The sequence below is a fragment of the Anarrhichthys ocellatus genome, unplaced genomic scaffold, assembly GCF_004355925.1.
Source record: "Anarrhichthys ocellatus isolate YVR2014 unplaced genomic scaffold, GSC_Weel_1.0 scaffold1, whole genome shotgun sequence".
Lineage (NCBI taxonomy): Eukaryota > Metazoa > Chordata > Actinopteri > Perciformes > Anarhichadidae > Anarrhichthys > Anarrhichthys ocellatus.
Genome location: NW_022280031.1, coordinates 2,785,846 through 2,798,033, shown reverse-complemented (window position 1 = coordinate 2,798,033; position 12,188 = coordinate 2,785,846). Strand labels below are relative to the sequence as shown.

General features: G+C 39.5%; 1 protein-coding gene across 1 annotated transcript; it reads left to right on the top strand.

Annotated features, from left to right (window-relative positions):
- The first annotated feature begins 3,700 nt into the window (after window positions 1-3,700).
- On the top strand, window positions 3,701-7,814 carry LOC116388084 (protein shisa-5-like). Its single transcript, XM_031855692.1, has 5 exons — window positions 3,701-3,852; window positions 5,002-5,149; window positions 5,255-5,418; window positions 6,127-6,285; window positions 7,322-7,814. Exons 1-5 carry the CDS (start codon window positions 3,786-3,788, stop codon window positions 7,453-7,455), a joined length of 672 nt encoding a protein of 223 aa, XP_031711552.1. The 5' UTR covers window positions 3,701-3,785; the 3' UTR covers window positions 7,456-7,814.
- Window positions 7,815-12,188: the final 4,374 nt, after the last annotated feature.

Genomic DNA, 12,188 nt, shown 5'->3' with positions numbered 1-12,188 from the left:
ATATATATATATATATATATATATTAAAAAAAAATTAATTTCTTTCTTAGTGACTCCATCTTGATCATCTTGGTAAATTACACATAAAACCACTGAGTGTGATTCTGAAAAGTAGATGAAGTGCTTTTCCAGCCTTCTTAACATGCTCCTGGACCCCGTGGATACTGTGCTCCGGCCGAACATGCCTGACCGCTTCATTCATCGTCCTCAGAACGCCGAAGGGTTTTGAACCTTTTCCTGATACTTTATGATGCTTTTCACGTGTTACTTGGGAACAAATCAACTCCAAAGTGCGTAATACGTCTCACTAGATTTATCATAGAAAATGTCATTGTCAGTTGACTAACGATGTTCGGGGAAAAAAGGTCTTCTTTTGACCCTCCAGCAAAAGGGAACTTTCATCAAGTCAATTCAACAAAATAAGCCTCGCTCACAGGGAAAGGTTTTTGTTTTGTGTTCATATGCAAGGGAGAGTTCGTTGGTCCTTTCTCCTCAGCTTGTTTTCATTCATTGTTTCCGTCTTGCATCCGTTATGACCTGAAATGCATCAGCAGCTTTGAATGAAAAACCCAAAGGTTATTTTTGTTTAATTTTTTTCTGTTCAATCAACCAAACATCCACAAAAATTGCAAATGTTGTTACAAAATGCAAAAAACAATTGTGCCTTCTCAGCCACACTCTTTATCCAACTAAAGTGTGCATATTATTTACAGCAGTGTAATATCTCATTTTCTAGTTATTCATGCACGTGGTTCACATGGTGTTGTGTTACTTGTATTTGACTGTTGTACACATTGACTTTCACCAGCCACATTATTGTGCAACTTTAGTTCCAAACTGCGTGTTAGTAATTCTTAAAGGTCATCTTTTTCTATTATTCAGTATTCTGTTATTTGCTGGTGAAATCCTTTTTCTTTCTAGAAATGATCATCTCAATAGCCTTAATTAGACTGCACCAACATAGCAGTCAGGTTTGAACAGGTCGTTTGTTGTGATTTTATCTAAAAACTAAACGCCTTCCTTGCACAGCTTTGTCACTTCTGCTTTCTGCCGACTGAAATGACTTGAAAACAGTTTTGCTCAAGTGACCTTTTTTCTTATGAACTTGCAGACGTACAGTCACAGCTCATATGACGAGCCAGCCCGTGTCCTTTTTAGCAACCCTGCTTTTTCAGCTTCCTCTTTTTAGAATTTGGTTGCGGTCAAAGAGCATAGTACCTAATCTATTCTATTTCAGTGTTTTATTACATGCAAGTATCGGGTACAGGTTTCAGAATGCCGTTCAGTTGCATCCATGCTGTGGCTCATTTCATTTTACCAGCTGACATGAGACATGTCGGCTAATGAAAGGGGCCTCATGTACTCGCATATCTTTGTCTTTTGCAAAGCAGTTCATTTGTGGGGAATGTGCATTTTTTTCATACATCGACTGAGCGATTTGTCAGTGTACTTTCTTGTAGGATTGCCATTTGTGTGAAGTCTGTCTTTATAAATGTATTCTTCCTGTGATTTCAATCCTTTGGCCAGTGTTTCTTCAAGATGACTGTAGTTGGAGTGTTTTTATTTGCGTGTGGATTATAGCCATTTGTTTTCTATACGACCAAAATACCAGCAGAGATTTATTCTTGTTCCATCTGTTTCTCATAGAAGAATAATTGGCATTGATGCTACTTTGAAAAATATATGTACATTAATTTTATTTTGTTCAAAACCCACCACTTCTTCTGCACAGTTAAATAAAATGTGTTTTGGTTTCCCCAACTTATGAATTTTCAGTATAGAAGATGAACTCAAAGTGCACTTTTTTTCTGTGCTGGTGGCTGTACAATATATTACATTGCATTTTATTTGTAACGCACTTTTCATTCAAAAAATCTCAGAGTGCCACAGAGCCAGTACATAGTAAAAGTAAACTATAATAAAATAACTAAACATAAGCATAGTAAAACAGTGAATGAACAGAAACACAAAATAAATAACTGACAGTGATTTAGCACAAGGTCAGAAAGTCCTTCCTGAATAAAAAGGTTTTTAGGCCAGTCTTAAAAGACACCAGTGTCTGTGTTGCCTTTAGGTGGTCAGGGAGACTGTTCCAAAGGCCCGGTCGCCCATGGTGTGGAGCTTGGTGTTGGGGACCCGGAAGAGCGAGCTGTTTGAAGATCTGAGGGTGCGGGTGGAGATTTGGGGAGTAATGAGTTCTTGTAGGTAGGGAGGTGCGTGTCCATTTATGTGTGAGTAGTAGGACTTTGTAGTCAATCCGGAATGAGACAGGGAGCCAGTGTAGTGGGTGTAGAGTGGGTGTTATGTGCTCATACTTCTGGACTCTCATCAGGATCCTGGCAGCGCTGTTTTGGGTTGTATTGCAGCTTCTGGATGTTCTTGCCAGTGATCCCAGTGAAGAGTGAGTCACAGTAGTCCAGTCTTGAGGAGATAAAGGTGTGGACGAGCTTCTCTGCATCCGACAGGGTTAAAGTGGGGCGGAGTTTGGAGATGTTTTTGAGATGATAAAACGAGGTTTTGCACAGGTGTTTTATATGGTCATTAAAGGTCAGGTGTGGGTCAAACCTAACTCCCAGATAAGTGACTGGAGGAGAGGGGGATGACCTGACCGTCGAAGGTGAGATGAGTTATTGAGGATGACTGAACCTGGTGTGGAGTGCCAGCTTCGTTTTTGCTACTGTTTAACTGGAGAAAGTTGTTGCTCATCCACGCCTTTATCTCCCCAAGACAGGCGGTGAGACATGACATGGCTGCAGAGGGGCTTGGGGCAGCTTTGATGTAGAGCTGTGTATTGTCGGCATAACAGTGGAAAGACATCCTATCCTAACTGAGGCTGAAACCAAGTCATAAACCAAAGTATTGGACAAATTCAAATGTGGACCTGATAAAAATAAATAAAAATTTAGAGGATCACGAGAGTTATTACAATTCATCCTGAGGGGGACATGAATGTCTTTGTCCAATAGCCTTCGATACTTCAGTCTGAGATACTTCAGTCTGGACTAGCATGGCTAAAAAGAAGTTAGTGAAGAGGGTGAATTTAATCTAGCCATGCAGTATCAGACAAAACCCCTGAGAATTGACTCATCTATAATAAGAAAATAATACCCAAATATCATTTTAGTTTTTTACAAATATTGCTGAGCTAATCTCAATAACAGCTAAATGTGTAGGTGTCTTTTTTTGCCTGCTAGTCCATGTTGAGGTAACCACAAAAACAAATGTTTTGCGTTAAGTAAAAAATATATTTAGATGTACATTCATTGAGGGTGTGGAGGGGGACGTTGGGTAATATGGAAAGTTCAAGGGAGGCAGATAATACTAGTTATACTTTATTGCATCTATCAGTTGCTTAACTGCACAGAAAAGGAGACTGAAATGTAGTTATGCTGTACTTATACTTGTGGCCTCAAAGGGTTTCCTTTTTTTAACATACAGGGGATTTAATGTAAAAACTAATTATATTGTCTAATTCACTTATGCAGCTAAAGGGAGGTGAAGTATAGCCAGTGTGCAAAAACAGAATCAAAAAAGTTTTCTTGGCTTATTTGTCTTTATACTGCCGTCTTGGCCATCTCGCATAACAAACAAATGTAGCACTAAGACTCGCAACAAAACAACTTGTCGAAAAATGAATGAGAGTTAAACCCAGTGGCAACTCTCTCTCGTGATGTGAGGAATGCTGTCCGGCTACTTGCTACTGGGTGGGACAGACAGACAGACAGGTTGAAACAGTCCACTGGAGAGTCAGAGTCATTTCCTTATTTTACTAAATCAATGCAGTTATGGCTCCAGGTGTCTTGTCCACTCTTGTGTGTGTTCTGTGTTTGATCCTGTTCCCAGCTGTATGGGGTAAGTTTTACTTTGGTGTTTTTTCCCCACAAGTACAGTGGGTACGGAAAGTATTCAGACCCCTTTAAATTTTTAACTCTTTGTTTCATTGCAGCCATTTGCTAAAATCAAAAAAGTTCATTTTATTTCTCATTAATGTACACTCGGCCCCGACTGGTGGAGGGCTGCAGTGATAGTTGACTTTGTGGAACTTTCTCCCATCTCCCTACTGCATCTCTGGAGCTCAGCCACAGTGATCTTTGGGTTCTTCTTTACCTCTCTCACCAAGGCTCTTCTTCCACGATTGCTCAGTTTGGCTGGACGGCCAGGTCTAGGAAGAGTTCTGGTCGTCCCAAACTTCTTCCATTTAAGGATTATGGAGGCCACTGTGCTCTTAGGAACCTTGAGTGTTGCAGAAATTCTTTTGTAACCTTGGCCAGATCTGTGCCTTGCCACAATTCTGTCTCTGAGCTCCTTGGGCAGTTCCTTCGACCTTATGATTCTCATTTGCTCTGACATGCAGTGTGAGCTGTAAGGTCTTATATAGACAGGTGTGTGCCTTTCCTAATCAAGTCCAATCAGTTTAATTAAACACAGCTGGACTCCAATGAAGGAGTAGAACCATCTCAAGGAGGATCAGAAGAAATGGACAGCATGTGAGTTAAATATGAGTGTCACAGCAAAGGGTCTGAATACTTATGACCATGTGATATTTCAGTTTCTCTTTTTTAATAAATTTGCAAAAATTTCTACATTTCTGTTTTTTTCTGTCAAGATGGGGTGCCGAGTGTACATTGATGAGAAATAAAATTAACTTTTTTGATTTTAGCAAATGGCTGCAATGAAGCAAAGAGTTAAAAATTTAAAGGGGTCTGAATACTTTCCGTACCCACTGTATATAGGATATCTCAGTCATATGCAGACATTCACAAAATGAAAATCACAGTGATCTTTGGGTTCTTCTTTACCTCTCTTTGGTTGATTGATTGACTTGAGTCAATCAAGTCAAATCAGATAGAAACCAGTTTCATTACTACAACTTTGATTTGACCTCTTAGTGGCAGTGACTTGTGTTTCGAGCTTGTATGTACGTGTCTGTTTAAATAGTTTAGCTGTTAATCTCTCGCACTCACTGCTCTTCACCATGACTCCGTGTTTTATATGTTACAGCTGATTACTGTCGCAGCTACGTGGACACAGATGGTTACCAACACCAGGCTCAGCAATGTGGCTCTCAGTACTGCTGTGGAAACTGCGAGAGAAAATATTGCTGCAGTAACAAAATATACCGAGAAAAACAAAAAAACTGTCATAGAAGGTGTGCTCCTGATTTAAACCGGTGTTTAAAAAAGAAAAGAAAAGCATAAGAAACAATATCAGCATTTTAAGAAATCAAAATATCTCTTCTCTGTCTCTTCCCCAGTTCTTCTGACCATGGGGGAAAAAGCCGCATTGCTATGCTTGTGGGAAGCATTTTAGGGACTATTATTCCAGTTATGTTCTGTGTGTGTCTCATCATCTGCTGTGTGGCTCCGTGCTGTTTGTGCTACAAGACGTGTCGAAAAGGACGCAATCGAAATCCTCAAAGTACGAAACATTTTTAGTTTCAGCTCAGTTTTTGCAGGCAACCAAGTATAAAACTTTGTAATGTATTGTATGTATAAGCAATTACAGAAAAGTTTGACATTTTGTACTGTTAGAAGTTGCAGCATCATTATTTCTTGGAGATTTTGATGTTAGGATCTCCTTTAATTCTAAGTTAGCCAGCAGCCGGCTAACTTAGCTTAGCACAAAGACTGGATACAGGTGGAAACAGCTCGTCTGGCTAAACCGCGAACCAGATCTTCTAAAGCTCACTAATTAACATGTTGTATCTTGTTTGTTTAATCTGTACACCGTCAAATCACTGTTTTATTGTCAGTTATGTGCCAGATATTTGCTGGTCTGCACCAGTTTGCCAGGCAGCTAGGGGGAGCAGTAACTTCCTACTACAATCGCCGCTGGTTGCCTGGCAAATGGTCCAAGAAATATCTGGCACACAACCACCAATAAAACGGTGATTTGTTGTTTCTACGGATTAAAAACAAACAAATGCAATGTGTTTAATAAGTGAGCCTTAGAGGAGCCAACCAACTCTCAGTAAGAAAGCGAATAGAGAATTTCCCATTGTCTAACCTTTCCTTCTATCAAAAACCTGATCTTGTTTCACAATAGTGTCACAATTTCTTTAGGTCACAGTATTGGTGTGTCCGACCTTATTTTCAAACCAAACTCAGTCTATGACTTTTCCTCTAGTTGGGACAAACACCGCTGTCGTAGTCAACTTGCCCCAGCAGCCCCTCTCTCCCCCCGCCGGATATCAGCCAACCTACCCCGGCTACCAGCCCGTACCTGCCCTGCCTGAATATGGAAGCCTGCCCATCCCTACAGCACCACCACCATACATGGAAACTAGTGAGTTATTTCATGACATTTATAAACTACACAGTAGCGGGTTGGTTGATGTCACCCGTTGACCAAACTAATCCACCTGGATTTATGTATCAGATTGTTCTGTGATTTACTACCTAAAGGGCTATCATCTGATTCTTATTAACAAATCAGTGTTGCTTCTTAGTTTTACTGACAACAATAAGATGTTTTAAACAATTAGCCTATTGATATTCTTTATTATTCTTTTATTGTCAACAAGTCAGATGAAAACCCAAACCAACAAGTATTATGTAAAGCCCTATATGTGTTATTCCTCTGTGCTATGGAGCTCCAATGTTGTCCAAAACCAGCAGAGTTGCAAAGCAGGAGTTATTTCAGGCGCCCGTTGTCATTTTACCCATAGAAAATGTTACATGACTCACAGTTTGAGCACTTACGTATACAGCTTGGCTCGGCATTAAATTCAAATTAAAGGAACAGTTCACCCCAAAATCAAAAATACATGTTTTTCCACTTACCTGTGGTATTTATATAAAAAACACTTTTGGAACTATCAGTCCGTCCCACTTAAAAAGAATCAAGGAGCAACATATTGGTGACATGTTCCTCCTATACCATAAACATTTGAGTCAATCCCACATATACAGTTCTGCTGCTGTAAAAACTCTTAAAAAAGCTTCAAATGTGTATTAATCCGCATCTAAAAACAGCTGCCAACGCAGTCCTTTTAAGTCCTGATGGAGTAATGGTTACTAAAAGTACAGTGCCGAGGTATTTTAAGAAATTATTTTGAGTTGGAAAAAAGAGAGATATTATATATCTTTGATGTGTTTATGAATCACTACTCTAGTGGGAAGATAAGCTGAGAGCAACAGACATGATAGAGAAGTGTTGTCATTGGATATGTTGACAATAAAATAAAAATAAAGAACAACTCCAGCATTATCCTTTCATGATTGTCACATAGGATAACATCGTATTTAAATAAAGAATCATTTGGAAAACAACACCCTTTTTAGAAGCAAGAAACCAAATATGTGTTTTTTTGTCTTTTTAGACGATCCAGCTCACTTTCCAGGTGCATTCCCTGCCGGGCTGCCGATGGTGCCCTTCCCCGGCCAGCCTTATGCACCGCCACCACATTCAGGTGCACCGATGGCCTACAACCCCGCTTATGTGCCAAAACTTTAAACCAGAACTAGACCACCATTCTCACCATTCCCACTAGACACCATTCTCATGGGAGTAAGAAATGTGTGGATACCATTGTGTTATTACAATGGAATACATACTTTGCAGGATGTCAAATTCAAATGTATCTTGGGAAAACTACAATTTTCTACGAAATCACATTGCTATATCTTGCTGTTGCTTTCTATGGGCAAACCTTTATGAATAAAAGCTTCAGTAATGGACGTTTGTTTAGCAATATTACATTTTAAAATATGGCCTCTTTTAAATGGAAGAGTTGAATGTTGAATAATGATGCATTTCAGAAGGGAAATGCAAGTACCAAAACACACATTTCAAGTCATGAGAGAAAAAAAGAAATAAAAACAATTATATGACAAAAAATCTGTCTTTGTTTATTGGGATTTTCTTATGTAAGAGGCACTTTAAACTGTGGTGCCATTAGAACAGTCTTCTTTTTTTAAAATAAACTTCAACTGCCTCTAGGGGTCGCTACTGCCTCGCTTTTAATTTGTATAGAAAAGGGGAAACAGAGGGATACTTCACGCTGCATGGTCTTGTTGTCAAACATATAGTTTTAAATACACAACAATAAACCCATGAATCTCTTTTGTCCCATTATGATCAAGCATACTACTTTCAGAGATGAAGATTTAAAATCACAGGTGCTGTATTTCAACCACTTGTCCTTTTTCATTTTTAGGGATAATTGAGGACTGTTAGTCTGATGGGTGCAATAGAGAAACACTGGGCCATCCTCTGTTGCCTTCAATTACTGTAATATTACTAGTATATTACTATTTTTTGTATCCTTACTTGCACTAAGTGTGTCTATAGTACCACAGCAATTTCATTATTTATTTTATTTATCTAAACTTAATTTAACCAGGATAATATTCCCATTTAGATTTGGAATCTCTCTTACAACGGGGTCCTGGCCATAAATGAAGTAAGCCTCTTGTTGGCTCATCCTCTTGGTGAGAATATACAGAGGTACAGAGTTTATAACCAGTTTGAAGCTTGTTTTGTTACAAATTAAACATTATATACAAGTACAGCTGAAACGATTATTGCAGCAATCAATTAACCAATTGTCAGAAAATGATCTTGAATCGTTTAAGTCATATTTCATGCAAATATTTTAGTAGATCTAGCTTCCCAAATGTGAGGGTTTCATGTTAATAAATTTAATAGTTTTAGTTTGTAATCAATCATTTTGTGAAGTCCCCACTTTGGGCTCTGACAACTTGTGATTGGTCATTTATTCATTTTTACAAACCGAATGATCAATCTATTATAAGTAAGAAAGCATCCAAAAACTGTTGTAATAATGTATTACAAATATAGTCTAACAGTCACGGGGGGCATTTTCCTGCATGGATTACTTAAGTACATTCTCCTGGTTATTCTTACATACTTTTACTTAAGTTGCATTTAGCAGTATTCCAACACAGTAACTGCTACTGAAGTAAAAGATCTGAATACTTCCTCCACCACTGGCACGTTAGAACTGATGGTTTGATGCACTGCGTTGAAAAGAGTGAGGAGGTGTCTGTTGCAGTCGTGTGTGCGTGTGTGATGATGACGGTTGTAAGAGGAGTTTTCAGAACACAACATCTTTTGGAGCTTTGCAGTAATGCATCAAAGCAATGGAGAGATGTACTGCTGCAGCTTGCTACTTAAACCCTCTTACAATGAAATCAGAGTTTATTGGAAAAATCCATAATGTTGTAGCTTATGTTATTCCCTTCAGTCCGACAAAACCACTGGGTTCAGTTTAGCCTCTTCCGTTGGGATCATGTGCCGTTAAATAACCAGAGTGGGCGTGCTTGCATTTAATCCCATAATAAACAGCACCACTCCCTCTTATCGTTTCCCACACCATCCATTAATCAATACAGTAATAGTGCTGACTGTCTCAGTGACGAGGGCTATAACAGGAAAAATGACCCTCCCTATATGTGCTGCTCCCTTCTTGCTGTCTAAAATAAGATCTCTCCTTGAAGTGTGGCTCAGACTGCTAATGAGCACTGGATGCCAGTGTCATGGACGATGTGGCAGATAATCTTTAGAGCCAGCACTAATGTTCTCCTTCTCCTCTTCATCCATTTATTCTTCTTCTTCTTCTTCTTCTCCTCTCTTTCCCTTTCTTCTGTCCTTTGTTCTGTCTGAAGGCATTCTTGTCTGGCCTCCTGCCCGAGCTGCTATTAAGATGTTTTCAGCATTTTCTCGACATCCCACACCATTCCTTTCTTTTGTCTCCTCTTCTTCTGCTCTGCAGAATCCCTCTGGTATTTATATCTCGAGTCGAAGCTGCCCCGGCACATGGAGAGCAGACAGGGGAACACACTATGTTATTGGATATCAGAAATCAACCTGCTGATCAGGTTTTAGATATTTATTCAGGAAACTGAATTAGTGAACTGTGTGGGAGCAATTACTGACAAACTCCCCATTGCGTGCTCGCTCAGGCCAAGATGCTCCAAAGAGATACAGGCATGAACTTTCCCACATGCTTGGAAACACAAACAGACTTGACAGCATTATGTTCAAATTATCTATTTTTACTCACGTCCCATTACCACTTATTATAAGTGATAACAAGTTTCCAACATCATTTATATTTTGACATTTTTCCATCTTTTCCATCACTACAGATAAGTGTTAACAGATCCCCTGTCTTGTCATTTAACACCACCAAGAAGTCAAACTTCAAATGTTTCCAAAACTTTAAGACCAATTATATATTCCCATCAGTCTTAGATGTGCTTTGTGTTTAGTGCTAATTAGCAAATATAAGATGCTAACACGCAAAACTAGGATGGTAAACCTGATACCAGCTAAATTCAAGCATTGTCATTGTGTGCATGTTAGCATGCAGACATTAGCTCGAAGTACAGGCTCTCTGACTTGCTAGCATAGCTGTAGACACTATAGTCTTGTTATCAGAATATATCCTGTGTTATTAGAAGCTAAGTACACAGGAGATTGGAGCCAACAAATAGGTAGCGTATAATAAAAAGTGCATTAGCTGCAGTCAAATACAACTGTCCTGCACTGTGGATGGAGATTGTGGTGCTGTTGAACTGTATTTCACTGTGCAGAGAGATGTTCCTGTGATTCAGCCTGTTCTCATTGATGTAAATAGGATGAACAAAATATTAAAACACAGAAAAACACAATACAATTCAGCAGCACAAACTACAGCCTCCAAAATAACCAAAGAGGTGAACCACTTACTGCAGGACTGTTGCATTTGACTGCATTCGTTTTACCTTGGTGTACCTAAGAGGTAGCAGTGTGTAGTGAAAGCTCATCAGCTCTTTTTTCCCCCAATACCACATAGGGGCAGCAGGAGGCAGAGAGTGTTTGACACCAGTAGCTGGTTCATGCTGCCAAACGGATCACATGAGAGGAACTCAACCTCTTCCTTCCAGTAACCTGGTGTGTTGTTGACATTGATGGTAGTGCCCTGAGACACTAATCTTGGTCAGTATTAATCCTCCTCAATGTGCAAGTTTTGTTAAGAAGCTTTGCTGCCTCTTTGTCAACGCTCACAGCTAATTTCTCAGCTGAATCTTCAGGCAGTAAAACCACACCAACCAAGTCCATCACATGTTTTAGTCACTGGAGGCTCTGCAAGAAAACAAAACATTTAGAATTGAGAATACTTTAATAACAACAATAATTACAATAACACGGCAGGGATGTTGGACTGCATTAGATTGTACAAGTGTACCTAATGAAGTGGCCACTGAGTTGATGTTACACAGTCGAAAAGCTCCACTTGATAAACTAGGAAAAAAGTAAAAGTGCATTTACACGTGCTCCTGTAATCAATATACATTCTTTGCGTCCACACTTTGATATTCCGATATCACCTGCTATAAGTCAGATTGGTGGGATGAGTTAAAAAAATAAATATAAAACTTAAAATGTTTAACATTTGATTGGAAATATCAATACCTTTAAAACCTCACTGGCTGAATTCCATTTTAAGTCACATCCCTCTTAAAAAATGCTGTCTATCCCAAAATCACGTCACCCCATCCTAACTGGGAAGGTGGCGCAAAGTATCTCATTTTCTCACGTCATTGGAGTGTGTGTGAGGTTTATTGTGTGGGACAGTTGAGGTGACACACTGACAGCTGCCCACTGGTTGACTTGAGACAAACAGCAATCAGCTGGTTTAATCAGCAGCTGTGGGTAAGAGGACATGACTGAAGTAGGCTGGCCTTATGTTGTGTGTTTGAGCTACTTGTATGGAAAGTCATTGGAGGTTAAAACACTTATAATTCATATCAGTGAATGAATAAAATCACACAACATGCTTTGTTGGAGTCCTGCAACTTTCCTGATTATGTCTCATTGCTCTGTCACAGCACCACTCTCCCTTTTCCAGAGGAGCTAAAGGTCTGCAATAAAGTTTCGTGGGTCACTGTGCACATTTCGGGCCCCTTTTCTCCCCCATTGATTGCAGATTGAGTCAGACGCCAGGGCTTTCAAGCTCAGAGTAAAAAAAAATGGAAGATTTTGGCTTGGCTTTTAACTTTCAAGACTGTACCTCAAGTTTTCCCCTTTTTATGCTCCTCAGATCTACAAGCACCTGCAGCAACGAGGGACCACAGAAAGAGACACCTTGGACCGTGTGAACTTGAACTGATAAACCAGGCTGCTGTCTTTTCACTCTCTCTCTCTCTCTCTCTCTCTCTCTCTCTCTCTCTCTCTCTCTC

Coding starts and splice junctions, on each gene's coding strand:
- LOC116388084 (XM_031855692.1), top strand. CDS start 3,786: ATGGCTCCAGGTGTCTTGTCCACTCTTGTGTGTGTTCTGTGTTTGATC. Junction 5,419..6,126: donor ACGCAATCGAAATCCTCAAA/GTACGAAACATT, acceptor CTTTTCCTCTAG/TTGGGACAAACACCGCTGTC. Junction 6,286..7,321: donor ACCACCATACATGGAAACTA/GTGAGTTATTTC, acceptor TTGTCTTTTTAG/ACGATCCAGCTCACTTTCCA.